General features: G+C 36.2%; 2 protein-coding genes across 16 annotated transcripts in view; one reads left to right on the top strand and one right to left on the bottom strand.

The window, feature by feature from the left end:
• The window catches only part of SAMD3 (sterile alpha motif domain containing 3), a 169,023-nt gene extending 163,208 nt beyond the window's left edge, over positions 1-5,815 (top strand). For both annotated transcript variants that reach the window (XM_039849914.1, XM_039849915.1), the window contains 4 exons: positions 308-508; positions 4,376-4,547; positions 5,058-5,140; positions 5,354-5,815. In XM_039849914.1, coding sequence (XP_039705848.1) covers positions 308-508; positions 4,376-4,547; positions 5,058-5,140; positions 5,354-5,638 — 741 coding nt within the window. In that variant the 3' untranslated portion in view covers positions 5,639-5,815. The remainder of the gene's footprint in view (positions 1-307; positions 509-4,375; positions 4,548-5,057; positions 5,141-5,353) is intronic.
• Positions 5,816-9,416: 3,601 nt separating this feature from the next.
• L3MBTL3 (L3MBTL histone methyl-lysine binding protein 3) overlaps positions 9,417-22,005 on the bottom strand; it is a 101,408-nt gene continuing 88,819 nt past the window's right edge. For all 14 annotated transcript variants that reach the window (XM_039849902.1, XM_039849896.1, XM_039849892.1 and 11 more), the window contains 3 exons: positions 14,945-15,114; positions 14,642-14,704; positions 9,417-10,302 (listed from right to left, as the gene is read on the bottom strand). In XM_039849902.1, the coding sequence (XP_039705836.1) occupies positions 10,159-10,302; positions 14,642-14,704; positions 14,945-15,114 (377 nt within the window). In that variant the 3' untranslated portion in view covers positions 9,417-10,158. The remainder of the gene's footprint in view (positions 10,303-14,641; positions 14,705-14,944; positions 15,115-22,005) is intronic.

Raw genomic sequence — 22,005 nt, 5'->3', positions numbered from 1 at the left:
ACCTTCTGGATGACCTAGATCTCCATGTAAAAGGGTATGTAGGAAATGAAGTCACTCGTAGATCTGTAAGAGATCAGATTATAATTCTAATTAAATAATTAACTATCTGATTTGTTCACAGCTTTAAAGACTATTTGTTAACCATGTTCAAGGTCAAGTGTAGTTACACATAATGGTGCTCATCATATAAGTGCATTATTATGATATATAGAAAATGAATACAGTAAAGCCTATAATTCAAATTCTCAAAGTGTTAAGCTGAAACTTGAAATATAGAACATACTGATATTTTGAAAATATTTTGCAGGAAGAAGCTGTTTGTTTAGATTCTGAGGTAGATGAACATATTAGCTGGTTCCAGCAAGAATATGTGAAAAAAGACAAGGACTGGAGAGAAGTTGATAAGAGGATGAGCCAGACTTTGCAAATAAGAAGGAAGTTGATTGGAAGCAGAACACCTCTGAAGGACATTCTTAAAATGTTTCCTTTCCTGAAGTGCCCTTATCAGGTATCTTTATTCACTTATAATACTCTGATTATAGTGTCAAAAAGGACTTGTCTCTCTTTCCTCTTGGAGCGGTAACAGCACTGTGTAGCAAGGTTGTAGGTATGAATCCCAGGGGCTTCAACCAGGATAGTTTGGTAAGAATTTCTAGAAACATATTCTAATAACACTGGCTGCCTTCAGATTTAAAGAGTTCCCTGTCATTGGACATATTGGGAGGCTGGGAGACCATTACTTAAGGGTATTTTGACAGTGTGAAATATTTTCCCTTTGCATGCATTTACACAATCAAGATAGTTTATTAAGGAAATATTAGTATGCAGCATTACTCAAAATCTATTTCCTTTATGACCCCAAATCATTTCATAAGGTGGTCTTAAAATACATGAAGTTTAAGGGATAATTCATGTACTCTGCCATTTAGTTTATTTAAGGTAGCCATTAAAGGATCTTATTACAATTTTAGTGTAATATTAGCTATAGCACATAATGAAAGATTCATCAGAGTTTTTACCTAAGAACACATTTCATAGAAGAATTCTTTGGGTGCAATCAACCAAATTGAAAATGAAAAGTCTTACACATTTTTCTCCCCATTCCAAAATAATAAAAATTTGCTTGCATGTTTTATTTTGATAATAATATCAATAGCAAACATCTGAACATGTAGCAGACATGTTCTTTGCACTGTACATGGATTATTTTATCTATTCTTCTCAGCAACCCTACCTTGATTTTTGCTTATTTTCTCTTAATCTGTTCCTATTGTTAGAAACAGTAGTAGCCAGCAGCCTCTATTAGAAAAGTATGCCATATTGACACAGCTACAAAATATAGTTTTCATGCAAAAACCTGTCAATCTAAAAGTCTATCAACTCTTTAAATACAGGGAGCATGTTTTAAACATCTTAGTATTCCTAAAGTATCTACCAGAGTACTATATGAAATACAAATAAAATGTTGACTTTTTGAATGAGTTAGTGGATGGTTGGTGTCTTTATCGGTTTAGAATGCTGTAACAAAAATACCATAGACTTGGTGGCTTGTAAACAACAAAAGTTTATTTCTCGCAGCCCTAGATTAAGGCACTAGCAGATGTGGTGTCTGGCTAGAGCCTGCTTTCTGGTTCTTGGGTGGCACTTTCTAGCTGTAACGTCACATAGCGGAAGGGGCAAGCTAGCTCTCTGGGGTCTCTGTACTAATCCCATTCATGAGGGCTCTGCCCTTATGACCTAATCATCTCCCAAAGGCCTCACCTTCTAATATCATCACATTGGGCATTAGATTTCAACATATAAATTTGGAGGGACATGAACATTTACTTGATATAACACAAAGGTCACTGATATTACAGTCTTATTTATATTCAAAGTCTTCATTGAAGTGCAGCCTGCAAAGGTTTAGTGATTAAAAACAGATGAGCTCTGTGGTTCAGTGGTCTTTTTAAAAAAAGTAGATGATAGTAAGTCTGAGGTTGATTATCAGCCTGAGGAGTAAAGAGGAGATTTCAGACCTGAGACCGTATCTCTCATGCTTTGTCTAGGTCTCTGTCTCCCCCTCCCCTGCCCCGCACTCTCTCAGGTATTTAACCCTTTATATCCAAAATATGATTTGGGGTATGGTTTTTTGTAATGAGCGTACTTACCGAATAAAGTTATTTCTTGTTTTAAAAAAGTTAAACATTTTTGGTATCTTCAGGAAGTACCTCCCTAACTCAGCCTGTCTAGCTTAGATGGGATTCACAATTGATAAACCCTGTTGTGCTTCCTAAAATAAAAGCAAGTCTGACTTTATTTACAAATACCCTGTTAAAAACAACCCTATAGGAGGCCGGCTGCCCTACTCCGAACCTCCTCTGCCACTTGTTGCTACTACCATTGTGGAAATACTTGGAGCTTAGGGTGCTGTGGACACAGATGTGGCAGAAGAGAAGCAGCTGGTGCGGGAAGGTGGTCTTAGAGGTCTACTTGAACCCTCCATCACAACCTGCACTCATTAACATCCTCCCCTCAAAAAACTTTCAACAGAAAATTTAAAAATTAATAATTAAAAAATATACTTTTAGACTATCTAAGAAATTATCAACTAGAAATTTGTTACTGGGATCTATTGGATGTGACATGAAACACTACTGGAGTTGAGGGGAAAATATCAAATACCATTTAACAGTTCCCCAAATTTTCCAATAAATCCTTTGAGATGCTAGTTTTTGCCTTACTGAGAAACTATTTCAACAATCTTAGAACTTAAGAGAAGAACATAAGAATCACCAGCTAATGTAATACTTGCAACTATATAGTACAACATATATAATAATTAACTTTATAGTAGAGAAATGTGGCAGATTCCATCTTAATGAAGTGATAAAAGTTAATATTTCTAATAATGGGCCCAATTAGCACCTCGTGCTTCCTCATGCAGTGAAAAGTGTCAGCGTTCTTGCCAAAAAATGCATAAATCTTGAAGAAATATCATGTAAACCTAGACCAACAAAGTAATTCGCTTTTGCTTTTCAAAAATGTCAAAGAATATGAGGAACAACCAAGAAGCTGTTTCAGGTGGAAAGAGACTAAGGAGCCATGATCTCTAAATCTCACACACGTTCCTGGATTAGATCCTGATTTATAAAGAATATGAATGGAACTGGCAAGCTTGAGTGGGTTCCGTGGATTAGATTTTCCTGATTTCGATGGCTGTGCTGTGGTTATATAGAAGAGTTCCTTGTACTTAAGAAATACACAATGAAGAGTTAAGGCATAGGAGGCATCATGTCTACAGCTTATTGTCAAATGGATCAAAAATGTTAGCATTGGAAGAAGTTGCATGAAGGGCAAAAGTTACTCTTTCTGTAACTTTAATGTAAACTTGAGAATAAAAGGTAAAAAAATTCCTAGCCTATATGCACCCAGGAAAGTGGAAGAATATTCACCACCTTCATGCTCCACTTTACAATTCCCTACTAAGAGAAAACCTTTTCAGGGTATTAACCTAGATTAGTGGTCCACTGAGGACTTCCTGATAACAGCTACTATGCCTTTGCGAAAATGTGCATCTCAGTTTTCCAACAACTTTTGGACCTTATCTTTGGGAGATTGATGATCTACCAAAATATTTAAGGAACAATGAGACACAGTGGGTCATATATAACTATTCTTTACATCATCACTTTAGAGAAAGTGATGATGACATCAGTTCCTACTAGTGTAGGTGATAATCTTAAAATGCCACTATCAAAAAAAAAAAAAAAAGTAGGGGGGAAACAGTGGTGGTGGAATTGAGGAGAACTTTGGCATTGGCAGGAAAGGGTGGTTTTGCCTGAAGGAGATTCCATGAAGGTAACCTGGTCTTGCTTTCATCTTTTAGTCAAATGTCTTACCTGCACAGTTTTTCACAAGTTTATTTCTGTCTGATCTTATAGAGTCTCTAAAGCTCTCATCTTTCCCTTTAGGATACTAAAGTTAGGTATTTTTCAACGTTTGCCTACTAAATTCTAAGTTTTCTTCTTTGACTCTTGTTGGACACTGCCCAAACATAACAATGTGGTTTACCAAAAGAAATGTAAGATACTAGAATCTTAGCCAAATAGCCAAAATATGAAATATGCATATATACTTTGGAACCCTCATTTAGTTGAGTCTGCATCTAGTTTTAATTCTATGGGCTTCCAAGTTTGCCATGTCCATTATTTATTTATCTTTTCCTATTCACTTCAGTCTTTTGTTCTTTTCTCCTCCTGTCCTAAATCTTTACTTCTCCACTAAAGCTTAGTATATATGTTAAACTACATTCAACATTTAATATAATCCTAAGGAGTTGTTTATTTCCTTACATTAGCTTTTCTAGTGATTGAATATCTTTTTCTTCTTCCAGATGTTCAGAGAATTTCAACTTCTTACAAGAACAGATATTTATAAGAAAACAAGGCACATTTTGGAATCCTATTCAGAAAATATACTGACTTCTTTTTCAGTGGTGGACAATCCAATCAATATTGCATTGCAAGAAAAAATGAAACAGCACACAGATGAAGACATGTTGAAATGTTAGTAAACCTAGGAGTGGGTGATCTGGTCTCAGTTTTCTGTATCATTCAGGATAGTTAGAAAAAGTTCTGTTTGGGTAATAAGTAAAGTTTAGTGAGATAACATGTGAGAAAGAAAAAATTCTCAACTAGGAGGAATTAGAGTATAGATTTTAAAAAGTACACTCGATATTGTAAAATTATATTTTAGGAAACCAGAAATCTATTAATTTTATAATCTAAATCACAAGGTAATGCTTGATAAGATCATCCTGGCTGATGAACAGAGAGTACACAATTCTTATCTTCTCCTGGCCGAGATCTGGAGGATAGAACATGAGATCTTGGATATTTATGAGAAGGGGATGCTGGTTAAAAATGGTTGGTCAAACACTGATCTAAGAAGGCTAGTTTGTTCTCTGTAGAAGGTAATGATTAAAAACAAATTCAGATGTTTTAATACTGGCTTTGCTTACAACAGTTAGTAAAAGCTTATTTTTACTTGGACTGTAAGCATATTTGCTTCGACAGATATGAAGATGACAGCCACATGTTTACTCCTACCAGATGTTTTTGGGGATGATCCCAGCCTTTTTGTCATTGTGAATGAGAAGGTAGGCAGTGTGTCAATGATCACTGGTTTGACATTTCACATCTTCATATAATTTACTGGAAAGCAGGATGGTGGTCTATTTGAAAGTATGTTTTGTCATATTTACAAATGTTCTAAACTTCAACGAGCTTATTATATCATGGTTAAATCCTTGCATTATTTAGCTATTTTACACATCACAGGGTGGTGACTCTATTATCATTTTTTTTTTCAGGTGCAAGTGTCCTCGCCCGTGTTGGAAGTTAAGAACCCTTTTAACATCGATGTCTGTGAATTTTCTTTGTATTTAGAAAAAGAGAGACTCACAAAAGTGGATGACTGTGTTACGGCCTTGGCTGCCCTCATAGCTGCCTTTCATGTATTTGGGATCAAGTGTCCAAGACGACTATCCCAAACTCTCAACTTCCTAGAGACACTGATTTTTGATATGCACAGTCCCTATATTCCTTCTATGAAAGAAAAGGAAAAGGAAGTAGGATTCCAACACCTGGTCACTTAATAGCATGCCAAATATGGTATCAAAGTTGCTATCTGGGACAGCTGAAACTTTATAACAAGTTGTTCTGAACTAGGGTTACGGTAGAGGTATTAGAAAATCATCTCAAAGATGTGAACGAATTTCAATGCTTTCTATTGTTACACTTAAATTCTTTATGAAATTCTGTAATAAAATACTAAGGAGCTGTTTTTGTACTTTCATTTATTTTAAGAAATTCCATGGTCCAAGTTATATTTTCATGGGTGCGTTTTAAAATACTACGCTTCAGATTTGCTCAAGTTCTTTGGTTTAGGGTATGACCTTGCACTTAATTCAACATGTCCACCTTTAAAGATGTAACGCTCAGGCAGGAGCATCACATTTGGTGGGGAGAGGTGTGGGCTGCCTCTTTGTCTGAACATTACTTGGAAACATTTTGAACTTGGATATTTTAAGATGAACATACCCCCCAGTTCCTCCTTCCCCCAGGTGACATGTCTGGCCCTGAAGTTTGTTTTCCTTCGATCACATTTGTTGAGAACAAAGGCTGCTTCATTCCTGAGGCCTCCTCGCTGCTGGCCAATCTTGCTGGCACAGGTTCTGATCATCTGTGATCTAGGTTTGTCTACCTCTGCTTCCCTCCCTTGAGGTACACCTGGTTCTTGTCTTCTCACACTATTTCCGGTATTCCCTGGCCTTGACCTGCAGTGTTTGTGTCTGCCCTGGTTGCCCCATAGCCTTGTCTGGATTTGCAATACAGACCTAGCTTTTCACTGCCAGGGCCACTTGGACACTAGCTTCTAGTTTTGAGATAATGGCCCTTCCTAGACCTACTCTCCAGCTCAGGAGTCCTAGTCCTGGTTCCTCAACCAGCCCAGAGTCCATGTCATAATTTGTCCAACACTACAGTTTTAAGGTGTCCCTTGATGTCATCATCATAATATCAATGTTAGTTATCAGTATGACAGAAAAAAATGGTTTAGACTGAAGAAACTTAAGTGTGCTTATATGTGCATCACAACTCAATGAGCATTTCTTGGGCTACCTAATCAAACTGAATTTTTAAAAAGTTTAAGGGGTTCATATAAATTATTGAAAAATTTTTATAACATATATCTCTGGAAATACTGTAAACCACCAATACCCTCCTGACTGTTCACTGAAATGCTTCAGTGAGATGAAAGGAAATGAAAGACCAGATGCCTCCCTCTACAGTGACTATGCACTAACCACTTACTATGCACTAACCACTTACAAGGGAATGGACGAGCAGAGTAAGTAACAACTTGGCATATGCCATTTTTGTGTAAATTAGTTCCTATTCGTTTCCATTTCTCCTCTTTCGCTAGAATGTGCCTTTAGTTCTTTATAAACTTTCTTTTAATTATCCCCTTCCATGCTAAGTTTCACAATTTTATTTCTCTTCTTCCAAATGATTTTACCAAATTCTTAAAGATTCCTTTTCTTAGGAGATTCGCAATCTCTATGGCTGAAGTAGAATAAAAGCCTCGCGTTACTTTTGGCTAGGGCAGAGCGGTGGGGGTGTATCTGTGAGAAACTGCAGTGAAATTTGGCTCCAGACATGACAAAGACATCAGCTGACCATGAAGTCAGATACATGGAAGCTTTATTGTCTCTTTCAAGGTGCGTTTACCTCCAGTGACGAGCATGGCTGTGTCACTTTGTAAATATTCAATACTGCTGGACTAACCTAACCATGTTTTCTTTGGAGGCTGAATCCCCTGAATCTAGAAGTAGCAAAAGGGCAGCGTGGGGCTACATTTCAATCTGCAGACAGGTCTCATTTGGCTTGCAGTGCTTGTATTTTTTTTTTTTTTTGCTTGATAAATGTTTTAAATAGACAACCCATTTTAACATAAAAAAAAAAAAGACATTCATATATCATATGAGATTTCCTACGAATACAAATGGACCATTAGTGTTAAGACCAAAAATTTCAAGTATTTTTTTTTTAGCCTGTCCCACTGATACATCCTCAACTCTTCTATTTCTGCTCTGCAGGCATCGCCACTCTCATTAAATATTTTCACAGCTCAGAAAAATTCCGGTTCTGAACCACCAGACTGGAGACTGTCCTTTCTTGGTATTCTTCATTGCATATTTTCATCAGTTATCTCACAGCGCCCAGATTGCTACAATGTCTATTACCATTTAAAATGAATTTCTATTTTAGCCATGAGAAGTTACATTTACATGTTTATCTAAACTAAACACAAAACTGCGTGAAGTTGAATGAATTAAAAAAACCAACTCATTCTTACTGGTTACTGTAGAATAATTTCAATCATGTAATTTTTTAAAATGTCTTTAGATGGAAAGGTCTTCTCAAGTTCCACATTTCCCGTTCCTCCCTTTTGTCTTTCCCCTAGACTGCTTCTCGCATGTCAGAGACTCTTCTGCCATCGTGGCCCCCTAATTCCTTCGTTAAGACTTAGACTCTGTTCCAGAGAAGGAATGGTGAAGTTTCCCTTTCTGAGGTACAGTCTTCCACTCTAAGGATGCTTAATGCCTTGCTTCTAACATATTAACAACATGCTGCATAGTATGAGTAAATGTTTCCAATAAGATTTAACTGTCTCTTTTGTATAATGTACGCTTTAAATCAGAAAGACAAATTACCCAATGTGTCACTTCTACTTGACCTAATAATATAATTTTCAAAAGTTTTGTTGCTCTTCACATTGTCTGGGACATATTTTGACAATTTTAATTCCTGCAGTCATTACACAGCTAGTCAATGCCCATGTGCTTGATGTTGTTCCTATTCTCATTTGCCCCTCCTATTTGACAAGCTTTCTTAAAAATCATACATATGTAAAAAAGTATCTGCAATTTAAATTTTATTTCATTCATGTCAGATATAACAAGTGCAACTTGAATGTACAAATTTTGAACAAAACATAAAAAAGGGAATAAAAACTAACAACAAAACTTATTTAAGCAGATTCATGCAGAGAAACGAATGGGACACTGCAGATGTCACTGATCCTGTTTTTACCTTGAATTACGACAAATGCAAAAGGCTGCTAACAGTCTTCCAACCGGGGTCATCAAAGGAAGTTCTACATCAGAAAAACTGAGAGGTGGAACGTTCCCTCGAATTCAGACAGCATGCTACAAACTTATTTTCTATTTTTAAAGTAGTCCTTGAATAAATATCCAATCCTGGAATTAGAAATTACATCTGAAGTCTGATAAAATAATTTACCTTTTGTATTGGGAATGCATTCTTGCAAAAGAAACACTACCAGCTATCATTTTATAGGTAAGCAAGGGCTTTCATTTAAAGTGCATCTGTATGCTTATATATTGAGGTGAACTGTTTCACAGAGAAAGGAATCTTTCCAAAACAGAGGTTCTTGAATGATTGTTTTGGGAAGTCGCCTCCCTGATGTGTGAGCATTTAGAATCTTTGTGCCACCTGATGTTGCTCCCGCACACCTTGCCTTTTTAGTAAAATCTATACACTTTCTCTTCAGGAAACCCTGAAGAAAACCTTTGGGTTAAGAGGACACAGCAACATCCATATCTGAGACAGAGCTCTATACAGATTAGTGTTTCCATTGACAGAATAAGCCCTTCATCGGTCTCTGAAAAGCACCAGTTACCTCAATGACAATTAGAGAGACGCTCAAGATAATCTCATAAATAGTTCAAGATCCTTACCCACCCCCACCCCTACGTTAACTGCATATTCCGTGATACCGCTGGACTCTACAAGAGTCCAACACACAGGGCACCATGAGGTTTGAAATTGATGCCATTCAAATACATCGCCTAATTTATTTCTGTTTATATATTTTATTTTTCAATTCCATTACTTATATACATGTTTTTGGTAATTATAGTAAAGATGCTGGTGAAAGTAATTTGTTTAACATTTCATAATACGTGCAAAAGCAAAAACACTGATTTAAGGAAAAGTAATTTTTACAACTATTCAGCCCCAACAAACGATGACAAGCAGTTAGGCAATATCATGACTTGCAAAGTTTTACTTAGCATAATATTGCAATTCAAAATATGGCACAGAATTAACAATACAGATAACAGTCCCACTGGCTAAACTCAGCCAGGTTTTGACTAATTTGGTTTAAGTCGAAATTTGATTATATAAAAAGATTCCTGAAAGTATTGAAAAAGAAACAGTGTACATGAAAGAGAATTCAACAATGTTTACAAAATGCCAAAAGTTCTTACTCTGTCCCCCCTTATCCATAAATAATTAATGAAGTCCCCGTTCCCCTCCCACCCCCCCAGCCTCAAAAAGATTTACAAAGATAAATTTAGCTCAGTGAACAGAACCAAAAGATGACTGTTGTTAGACAGTACCTGGTTAAAAGCTCAAGCACTTTCATAAGAATTCATATATATTGTCTCTGGAGGAATATAAATAATCCAATAGCATTACTCTTTTGGGTTTTGGACACTTCTCACTTGGGAGTTATAACTGTTCTTGTGCTTTGAATAAAACATGAGCTTTAAAGCGGAAAGCTGATGGTATTCGAAATTCACCATCTTCAAAGTTCATTGTGAGAGTTCTTCTCTGCAGCTTTGAACATCAGGATAGAATTGAAAATTTTGAGAGCAGGGCCCAGCTTAATGCTCATAATTTTAACAATGTCTGTTTGGGTCATAAGCAGAAATGCTTCTCCATCAATTTGCTGAAACAGGAGAAAAAGACAAAAGACTGTAAATTAATCAGATGTAGTGTTGCGGGAAATATTCAAAGTTAAACGATCAGCTTCTTATACACAGTAATACAAAAAAGGCACAGATAGGAGTTCATGTGTACAAACATTTCCAGATACATGGATCTTTCTTATCTGCAACACATCCAAATGTGGACGGAGGCGAAGTAAAACTCATTTGTCTGAAAAAGCAGCTCACAGGAAAATGGAAGGTGCCTATACTTTCCTGTGATTACTCTTAGGTGCTGACTCAAGAAGAATTTAGAAAACTCAGGGGTGCCTCAAATTCAGTTCCTATCATGACAGGTTTTAGAATTAGAGATAAAAATAGGTACACAAATGTTTGTGAATATAAACAAAAGAATTCAGGCAAACATATCTGCTGCATAACATTTTTTTAAAATTAGTTTTCCACCATGAAGAAAAAAGAAATCAGTGATAACATTCATTTCTAGAGTGACCACAATTATTCTTCATATACAGAAGAAAAGTAGTTACTAGCAAGGGAAACTGACAGTGTAGTTAGAAGAACATGAAATTGTTGTTAAAAGTTGTAAACTCTGCTGGTTCTTCTACTACTTGGGTAACTCTGAGAAATATCGTTCTCTCTGTCTTTAAGACTAAAAAGTCTATGCTTCCACAGAATGGTGTACTTTTAGGTTCGAAGATACAATTATGTAAAGATGATGTCTGATTTGGAGGGCAGAACAAAGAAGTGGAGCCTTTTTATACGACTTTCAGCTCATGAGGAGTCTACTATCTTAAAAAAAAAATCAATTCAATTACCTTTCTCATTTTGCACAAGAAGTGAATCACGTTTGTTCTCTGCTTTAGAGAACACTGGAAACTTTGACAGCAGTGTACTATTAAGGGTTGAATAGTGTCCCTCCCAAATTCATATGTTGAAGTCCTAACCCCCAACACAGAATATATTATTTGGAAATAGGGTAATTGAAGATGGAGTTAGTTAAGATGAGGTCATACTAGAGTAGGCTGGGCCGCTAATCCAAGTTGACTGGTGTCCTTCTAAAAATGAGAAATTTGGACACAGAGACAAACATATGTAGAGTGGAGATTATGTGAAGACAAAGAACATCTATAATCCAAGGAGAGAAGCCTGGAGCAGGTCCTTTCCTCACAGCCCTCAGAAGAAGCAATCCAACCTGTCAATGCCTTGACTTCTGGCCTTCTTCAGACTTCTGGTTGCCAGAAAGTTAGGAGTCGGATAAAAGTTTTGGTAGATTATTTTTAAGGTTACACTGGAAAGAAAAAATCCATCTTGAGGCTAGTGTCAAACAGCCTGTTACACAACAGGTTGCTCTGATGTGTGGCCATAAGGACAGGCCTGAGCTGGGAGGAAGCAAACTTAACTGAGAAAGTACTTTCTAAGAACAGTGATCACTGCAGTGTATTACTGGGTTTATTTTTCATTTGCTGCTTTTGTAATACATATAAACTTGTCCAACTCCAAAGATTAAGTATCTTGCTAAAGGCCCAAAACAAAGGAGAAGGATCTGAAATTCAAGATGAGGGGAGGTGGGGAGCCCCGCCTTTCATGTCATTACTTCTCCCATTATGCACTCACAGCTCTTTTCCAACGCTTTAACTCTGAAGTCACAGCACAGCTCTTTGCATGTCTTCCTCAGAGTATAAAGGTATGAGTATACGCATGCGTTAAAAACTTACTAAACATCTACTATGTTCCAGACACTCTTCTAGGGTGTGGGCATATAGCAGAGAATGAAACAGATAACAAAAAGAAGCAAATAAGCAAACAAAAATTCCTTGCAGGGCTTATATTCAAGTAGTGGGAGACAGTCTGCAAGCTAAAAACATAATAAGTAGACTAACTGGTAATTAATTCTAGAAGGTAATTAGTGCTACGAGAAAAACAGGTGGTGGAGGAGATGAGCGGGCAGTAGGTGCAGGGGCGGATGTGTGGTGGCAGGTGACAATTTGAAGTAGGATAGTAAGGATAGGAATAATAAAGAAAGTGGTATCTGAGCAGAGGGAATGAACCAAGTGAACATTTGGAGGAAGAGCATTCCAGGAAGAGGGAATAGCTGGGGTGTATCTGGACAATCTGAAGAACAGCAAGGAGGCTGGTGTGTGGAACAGTGTTGTGTAAGGGCAGAGTAGGAAAAAAGAGGTCAGGAGGTAGGAGAGGTAATGAAGTGACAGATTGTATGCCCTTGTGAAGATTTGGTTTTACTCTGATTTACTATTGGGAGGATGATATGCATGAAGGAGTGACATGATTTGACTTATGATTTAGCAGGATCACCCTGGCTATGCTGGGAATAGATTGTAGAGAAGCAAAAATAAGAGCAGAGACAATGGTTAGGAGGTTATTGCCTTAATCCAGATTGGTGGGACATGACAGTGGCTCAGACCAGAGTGGTGGTGGTGGAGGTGGGGAAGAGACAGAATCTCTCTATGTTTTTAAAATACACTCAGGGTTTTCAACAGATTAGCTTAAAATGTGTTAAGAGAAAGAGAAGTCAAGGATGGTTTCAAATAGCAGCCCATCCTAACACCTATACTTTGTCATTTAGAGATGACTTACAAGACTTTAGATTTTTTTTTTTTTTTATGGTTTACTTCTAGGACCTAAAACCAACACCTGCTGACCCTTTGAGACATCTGAGAGCAAGGATTGTGTCCTATTATCTCTGAATCAGCCTTCTCACCAGAGCATTACATTCCTACATACACATGGTAGGAATTTTAACAAGCATTGATAGGATGAATACATAAAAGAATGAATGAATATAAAATGACACATGTGAACAAAGATCAGTCACGGTCTCACTCCTTACAAGAAGGATCTGGTTTTAAGAATACTTGGAGCCTGAGGAGCATCTCCAAAGATAATACATCATGAAGAAAAAACATATTAGAAGAAATTACATCTAGATAATACATCATGAAGAAAAAACATATTAGAAGAAATTACTTACATTTGAACCTGAATCTTACTTAAACTAAATAACAGAGTAAATCCATATGCACTGTTTAGATATATCGAGAACCAAAATTAGAATTTATAAAATAGATATATTATACATTTCTTTCTTAAAAATTTTAAATCATTTTCAAAGGTAATATCATGTGACTCTTTTAAGGAAACAACAACAGCTCCCTGCAAGTGTCTAGATTTGTTCAGGGATGAGAGTGGTCCACAAAGACACTTAGGAATTAAGGAAAGAAACTCAAAATCTGAATAACTGCCAATTAAAGATCAACTAGAAAGAAGATAAAACATTTCTGAAATAAGGACATAAATCAGAAAAGGGAGGTTGAGACTCAGATCCATGTGCATTTTAATAGGCATCCATCTAAAGCATACATGATATCTAAATAATATAATGACATGGGCGACCAGTGGCTAGACTCAGCTCTCCTGACACTCTTGCAATGCTCTTCATTGAAAGTGTGCTGTTCTTAACAGCTGAGGCTCAACATAGGAGCATACAAGGTATATACACTTTTTACTGTAGACAGCAGATTCTGGAGAAAGCCTTCTGATATTACATATTCTTGCTACCTTCTGGTAGCCAAGATCAGAGTGATAATTGACTGGTCTTCTTGGAGATGCTGACAGGCAAGTGACTTATTTTTAAAGGTCTCTAGTGAGAAGAGTCTCCTGTACTCTCGAATAGCATTACTTCTAGTGTAGTAGAAGCTGAATTCCTTAGAGTTCTAATGCTCCATATAGGTGATTAATCATCCCTTATATTGAAGTTCTGGACAGGCAGATGAAAATAACTACTAAAATGATCTTCCAACAGCAGACTGTAATGACTGTAATGAGTATCAATTATGATAAACATTACTGAAAATGTATAGGATCTAAGGGATTATTTTAGCAGTACAGTAATATTACTTACTATAAGCATCAAATGGAGTTACTCTTGGTGTTGTTAAAATCATGTTTGAAAATAAAATAACGAGAAATAATTTCCCTGTATTAAAAACAAAATGTTATTTCTTTCTTTGGTTTCTTTCTGTGATATAAACTATATAAATGCATGCTATTAAGTTTTATGGTTTTTTAAAAAAAATAATGAGTTTAGTGCTACTGCTTTGGGGCATGATAAAGTGGTACGAACATTTCCTTTGCATCTAATCTTATACAAAGACATTTTTATACAACTGATTAATGATGCTTATTAGACAACTCTATCGATTTATCAATTTCAGCATAATTCATCCCTTTCCTCCTCTGCCAATGGAAAATATTTCATCTTTCACTGCATTTCAGTGCTTTGGTCCCATCACGTTACATACTACAATTTAGTGGAACACTTACTTCATCTTTAAACACCTTTCCATGTTCCTCACACCCGGGTAAGCTCTGTATGAATTCTGACACCTGTCAAAAATAAGATAAAAATTCTAGCTTTAAAAAAAAAGAAGTCAGAAGCTCAATGCTCAAACAGGTTCAAAATGTTTAAATTAAATGTTTTAGTATTTTTCTCAGAATTCCTTTCAGAAAAAAAGACTAACGCCATCCTCCCCCCACGTTCCCCATACATTCATTCATTGTGTTCACTCCTTAAGCGAGTAGCACTCCCATATCTGGTCTTTGGCAGACAAAGAAAATAAAAAATACCTCATCTGTGCTCCATTTGGAAACTTTACTGGCAGGGATTCCAGCTACAGTTGGCAGAAGTTTGCTCTGTTGCTCCCAGCGCAAGGGCAGGCATGGAATTGGGGACTTAAAGGACAGAAAGACAGCTGACCGACGCTGTGCCTGCTGTACGCTAGGTTCTTCCCGGGCACCTGGTTGATTGAAACAAATGGGAAATTGTTCTCTGAAAAGTAGCAAAAAAAAAAAAAAAAGCCCCAAATGCCATGCATTTTCCCCAAATAATGAGTTGGGAAGTTTAGTTAAAGCATCGGTTCCTTTCAACATCATATTCATTGAATAATTATATCTTCCTTTGTCTTTACTGAAGGTCACCTGAAGATGACCATAAAACACAACCTACAAATTGAGTTTATATAGTATTTGCTACATCACCCACTGAAGACATGCATCATTATGTCATTCAACGTTTCAGGTAAGAAATTTGCCTCAGCTTTAGTGGCAAGGAAAACAACTCTCACCTTAGGAAATTGTATTTGTTTCCCTTCAGCTATGGGTGTTCTAAAGTAACAGCCAAGTCGAATGCTCAAGTCTGGCTAATGTGTTTACCCTACGCCTGTTCTCTCCTTTCATCTCAGCCTTGGTTTGTCCTTTCAGTTTTAACCATGACTTTTTAGATAGCCAACTTAACTTTTTTGGGATGGGATATGAAATTATTTAAATAAAAATAGCAGAAAGGCAAATACTTTTGTCATTCTCCATTTGTGGAGATCGAAGTTAAACTACAGGATATTTATCTGCTAGATCTTCTGAATCCAAACTTAGTTTACTGCTGCTCTCTTAAAATAGTCATTTTTTATAAAATGATTTTATGTCCTTGGGACTCTGGACTTAAGAGCTTGTCGGTAATGATCTCAAGATCCTTTAGAACAGAAATCTTTTCTGGAAACTACACACTCAAAGCCCATGGAAAGAACACCTCTCCCACATACACTCCCATCTGTGTATCCTCCCCGACCACACCCGCTCAGCTACAGTGATTCTTCAATTCCACCATGATTCTTTGCCAAATGGTTACCAAGTTTAGGCTTAGAGATTTCTTCAGAACACCTTAAGCTATTTTGTATCTCCAAGAATGTTTTAAGGCTTTAATCCTCGAAGAGTAAGATTTATAGAAAGGTATGCAAATCATAAGTATATAGCTCAAAAAATTTTCATAAAGTGAACACACCCCAGACAAGAAAAGGAACAGGGCAGCACACCCAAGAACTTCCTTGTGTCCCCTTCCAATCAATCACACCCCTCCCTGACTTCCACCACCATAGATTCTTTACCCTGTTTCTGAATTGTATTTAGATGAAAATTGTGGTGTCTGGCTTCTTTCTCTCAACATGTTTTTCTAAGCTTCGTCCATGTTTCTTTATGTGGTTGTACCTCACCTGCTCTTTGTTGTTTGATTTTTCACTGCTATAAATATTCCAAAATTAATTTGGAACTCATGGACATTTGAGTTGTTTTTAATTTTTGACTATTACCAACAGTATTGCTGTGAACATTCTTGAAAACATATGTATTTCTGTTGCATATATACTTTAGAGCGAAACTTTGAGGTTATAGTGTTTGTGTATATTAAGCTTCAGAAAATTCTGCCAGTTTTCCAAAATTGTTGTACAATATGCAGCTAACAGTGTACGAGTGTTAAATGCTTCACATCCTCACCAACATGAGGTATGGTCTATCTTTTTTAATTTTAACCATTTTAGTGGTCATGGTATCATATTGTGATTATAACTACATTCACCTGATGAAGTTGACATATTTTCCTATGCTTACTGGCCATATGAAGAACCTCTTTTGTGAAGACCTTATTGATGTTTTATGCTCATTTTTCAATTGAGTTTTCTTACTTTTTTCTTACTGATTTGTAGAAGTTATCCATGTACTATACTCTGAGTAGGAATCTTTATTGGAACTGTGTATTACTTTTATCTCCTCCCACTCTGTCTTCCTTTTTACTCTCTTAATAGGGTCTTTTGATAATAAGTTCTTGTTGTACTAAAGTTTTTAATTGTTTCTTTTTTGATTAGTGCTTTATATGTCTATGAAAAAAATCTTTGCTTACCCCAAGGTCCTGAAGTTAGTCTCCTGTGTTTTCCTCTAACTACTTTGTTTTACCTTTCATATTTTGATCTGCAAGCCATTTGAAATTTTTTTGTGTGTGTATGGTATGAGGTTAAGAATCAATATTCATGATTTTCAACATGTATTTCTAATCAGCCACCCAATATTTACTGAAGAGACCCTCTCCCCACAGTAGTGCAATGCCAGGTTTAAATAAAAACATGTTTTTAGATTGTCTACTCCATTCCCAAACACTGGTCTCTTTACAGCAACCCACAGAATTTAATTATGATCGCTTTATAAGTATACTGATATCTGTTATCTAGGTCTTCTTCAAGATTGCCTTGACTAGCCTTATCCCTTTGCAGTTCCGTATTTTATAATCAGCTTGTAAAAAATGCTAGGATTTAGATTAGGATTACCACCAAATATAGATCAGTTTGGTGAGAAACCTCACTGGAAACATACTAGCGTGTTAGGTAGGATCCCAATTCGAGAAGAAGGTATACTCCTCCATTTCTTTGAGTCTTCTTTGACATATCTCTTTAACTTGTCATTTTCATATAAAAGTCTTGAACATCTTTTGTTAAATTTATTCCTATTTATCTGATTGCTATTTATTCCTATTTATCTATTGCTATTATAAGTGGCACAGTTTTAAAAATTTATTTTCTACTGTTCTATTGTGGTTCTTTAATAAGTTTTGTCTTAGACTAGCCTAATTTAAATTTTGAATTGCTCTGAATGTTAGAAAGTGACTGCTGAATTAGAAAAAATAATCTATCTTACTGGAGCTAACAGCCACTGGTCCCAGTTCGACTGAGTAACCGCGTACAGAAAAATGTATCTGCTCCACATGAAACATTTCAGTTCTTCAAATAGTCTAGTAAAATCCATTGGAGTCCCTCTTTATACACTTCATCAACGAATCTTGTATAATTGGTTCTAAGGTTTTAGATTCTCATCCTGTTTTACTGAATATCTAGTATGAGCCAAATGTATAAACCTGTATCAGTCTGTTTTTATTCTTTTGTCCGGAGTTCAAGATGCTTTTGTTTAACATAAACATGGGATAACTTAAAAACACTCTTTAATTTCAGATATTCCTAAGAATTTAGCAACTACTTGAAATACAGTATCTGTAAATCTTTCATGATACAATTTATATGAAGTGGTAAGATTTCCAGTTCCACACTAGAGTAAAAGAGAGCTTCCTTTATAATTTATATTTTGATTGCTTGCCACATAGAAAGTGTCGGTCTTTTCCAAAGCCACATGCTCTGCTCTATAACTGTCATATTCTATTAATACTTTCCTCTGTCCATTCCTTCATTCTACTTCCATTATATTTTCAAAGTTGTATTATTCACAGTTTATTTTTAAGGCTCCTATATCATTATTCTTTATAAAAATAACTGAGCCATTCTAAAGAAGACTAAAAACCATAATACTCCTGTTTTCCTAGTAGCTTTTGTGTGTCTTTTAAGCTGATCCTCGACATAGGACTAGACGCATGCACCACTCCAATCCTAACACATACTCCACACCCTTCACTTCAACTCTTCTTGCTTTTGCTGGTTCTTCCACTGACTGATGCCCAGAGGCCCGATGTTATTTTGTGATGAATGGGGCAAATGCCGTATTTATTAGTCATGGAACATGTCACCTCTTTGGAAACATACCAGTACGTTAGGTAGGATCCCAATCCAAAAAGATAAGAAAGTAATTTCACTTGAGTAAAATGTGTACTTGATTCCTTGGATTGCACAGACATGTGACTCCAAGTTTTAATTTTAACATGTGATATAGACCAAAATAAATGCAAACAGACTTTGGCTCAAGTAGCTGACTCAGTGTTAAGAGTACTTGGACAATGGATAGTAAACACCTGCCTCTACTATTTACAATTACTATTTACTATATGAAAATTGTTTATGTTGCAATTATTCGTTCAGCACTTATACCGTATCAGAAACTGTGGAAGGCTATGTCAATACAACATATCTGTGTAGACTTTCTTGAAATGAAGTTAAATAGATAATATAGTTATCCAAAGTAGACATTTGCAAATACGAATCTGCCCACCATGTCTCTCAATTCAGTTTGAGACTACGGGTATTAAAATTCTTGATTTGGCTTAGGGTTAGGAAAAAGTGAAGCAGGAGATTAACCCTTATAAAAAGACATTTCTGATAAAGGTGTTCCTGAAAGAAAAATCCTCCAATGTTTCATGTAGAATCAAGATGATAAATCTTCTGTATTAGGAACACAATCTAAACCAAAAATGAAGTCTCCTAGTAGAAAGAGATGTTCTCACCACCATGGAGGGTGAGAGCCTGCTTCCTGGAGGTTGGTGCCCACTCGGGCCCAGTAGAAACACTGCTCAGTAGGCTGACCAAATGGGGCAAGTCCCAGAAAGAAGTACCCATCATGTTCCTTGAGATTTTCAGACTCAGATTCCATTCTGCCTCCTATTTCCAAGTCTGAACAATGTTAAATTAACAAGTCATAACATGAGTTACCACTGACCTCTTGTCGTGACTCATTCAAGCCAGTGACAGAAGTGAGACCAGAATCTCCGACTGCCTTGTTTCATTTTAGTTTCAAAACAATGCTAGGAGATGGCTATCCCCTAAGGTGAGAAAATGGAGGCCTGAGATGCCCAAAACCACACTGTATGATAGGGACAGCATCAGAAAATGATCCTGAATCTTTTGCTTCCTAATACAAAATATAGGTTCATGGTCAAGAGAGTGAGTTTGAGAGTCTGATAAACCTGATTCGAATTCCTGCTCTGCCAGTGACTAGCTCTATAATCTTGGCTATATCAATGTAACAGGATTTTTGTAAAACTTACATAATATTTTTAAAAATGCTTATCGTAGTTTCTGACATAAAGACTCAGAAAATGGGAGAAATTATTCCTATTTTAAAAGGCATATCACTGAGTGTGTATTGGATATAAAATGAAAAAGAGTCAATAACCCTTTCAGGTTAATAGTCCATAAGTCTATAAAATATGCTCTTAATGTTAAGAAAAAAATAAAGCTAGAAGAAATGGGATACATCTGTCAACTAAAAAAAAAAATTAAATGGAATTACTAACTCGTGACTAAATATAAAAGGATGAACAATAACAGTGATTGGGTAAAATAAATGGATCGCAGCATAAGAAAATGTAGATAAAATTATCTCCAAGATACTTAACTCAAGCATGCAAGATATTTGAGGGTAACAACCAAAATAACAAACCAACTGCTATGCAAATAGCAAGACTGATCTTTCAAGTGAGAATCTAGCACATTGCAAAATGAAATTCAACTCTTTTTTCATATCACTCATCCATGACAGAAAATGTTTCCATGAGAAAACAAAACTATACCTTTCCCAGGAATACGAGAGTTTAAATTTGAAGAACAAGCCAATTGCAGGAAATTAAAGGATGATAAAAACCACTATTATAGTGTTAAAATATATGTTAGAGGCAGTAAACAGTAGACTTCACAGAGTTAAGAGGCCGAGTAAAAGATTTAAACTTGAAAAACAGGTCTAAAACATCCAAAAATGTAGTTGTGAAAATATTAAAATATTTCCCTCTGAGGAACCTTCCTATGATCCAGCAGCTAAAGGTAACTCATGGTACAGCGGGCAGCTTCCAAACTCTGCTCTAGCAATAAGAACAAGGTTTGTTTTAACTGTCCTGTCCAATGCTGGCTGCCAAACCAATTGTTAAATATTTTAAATATCATGCTTTGGATCTAACCTAGAATAATAGGTATTACCAGTCAACAAAGGAGAATAGAGCAGAAGTAATAATCAAAATTATAACTGAGGAAAGTTTTCTGGATTTAAAGACAACCCAGGTCAAAAGAAAAAAATATCAAGAAAGCTCATGATATCTTAGACAAAATAATGATAATAAAATAACTGAATTTAGGGCCAGGTTCATTGTTTGAAATCAAAAGATTGGAATGAATTGGGCTGGCCTACATTCACATATGTAAAAGAACGTTTTGGTTTGTTTTTTAGTTTTGTTTCACTTTTCTTAAAGGAAAATCAGAGACCAAACTGGCTGGATGTAGGGGATACTATGGTGTGCCACCCAAATTGCCCTTCAGAACTAAGACATTCATTCTCCTACTTACTGATTGCTGATGGCTCAGAGCTGCCTCCCCTATAACAACTGCCCTAAGCCAAAGGGAGCTTACTTGCCCGAAGACATGACACCCTCTCAGCCAATATCCAAGGGCTGATCAATGTAGGAAGATCGAAGGCCTGGTTCTGTTGCCTGAATTCAGGATAATTCTAAAATTATCACCCAGAGCTCCTCATGGGATCTGTTGTAATATATCACAGTTCTTATTCTGCTCAATTCTGCTTCTCTCACCCTCTCATAGGTATTATTTCCATGAGTACTCACCAATAAACCTGCACGAAACACTTTCAACGTCTGTTTCTAGGGTCATGGCTCTATTGAGAACTGAGAGGGAGGGGGACAGAAAAGAAGTGAACACCTCTACCTACGGACTAGGATCTGAGCTATACCCAATATCACCAAGATATAGGAGCCTTCAGACACCTAAGAGCTCAATTTGGACTGAAGGTCCATGGGATCCAGGGGCAACCAATAAACTATTAAATGGTAAATATAAAGTTAGAAAGTGGAATCCAAATCTTTTCCATACAAAATGAATCTAGAAAAATTATCAAAAGAAAATCTAAAGATAAGAAAGACACTGAATGAAAGCTAACACGATCATAACAATTTCACTACAGATAAAATTTTATGAAAAATTAAAATTAATTTTATACAAAATATTCCAAAAGTCTGAAAAACAAGGAAAGTTATCAAACTCATTTCAAGAGGCTAAAACTAGATAAGATATTAATAGGTGACTCTCCCTCGGGAACATATGTGTAAAAATTGTCAAAGCAACTTATTTTATGTGGCTCCCTTTCACTAG

The sequence above is a fragment of the Pteropus medius genome, unplaced genomic scaffold (genome assembly GCF_902729225.1).
Source record: "Pteropus medius unplaced genomic scaffold, Ma_sr-lr_union100, whole genome shotgun sequence".
NCBI lineage: Eukaryota > Metazoa > Chordata > Mammalia > Chiroptera > Pteropodidae > Pteropus > Pteropus medius.
The sequence above is the reverse complement of the archived record's forward strand: the minus strand, read 5'-3'. Positions and strand labels throughout refer to the sequence as shown.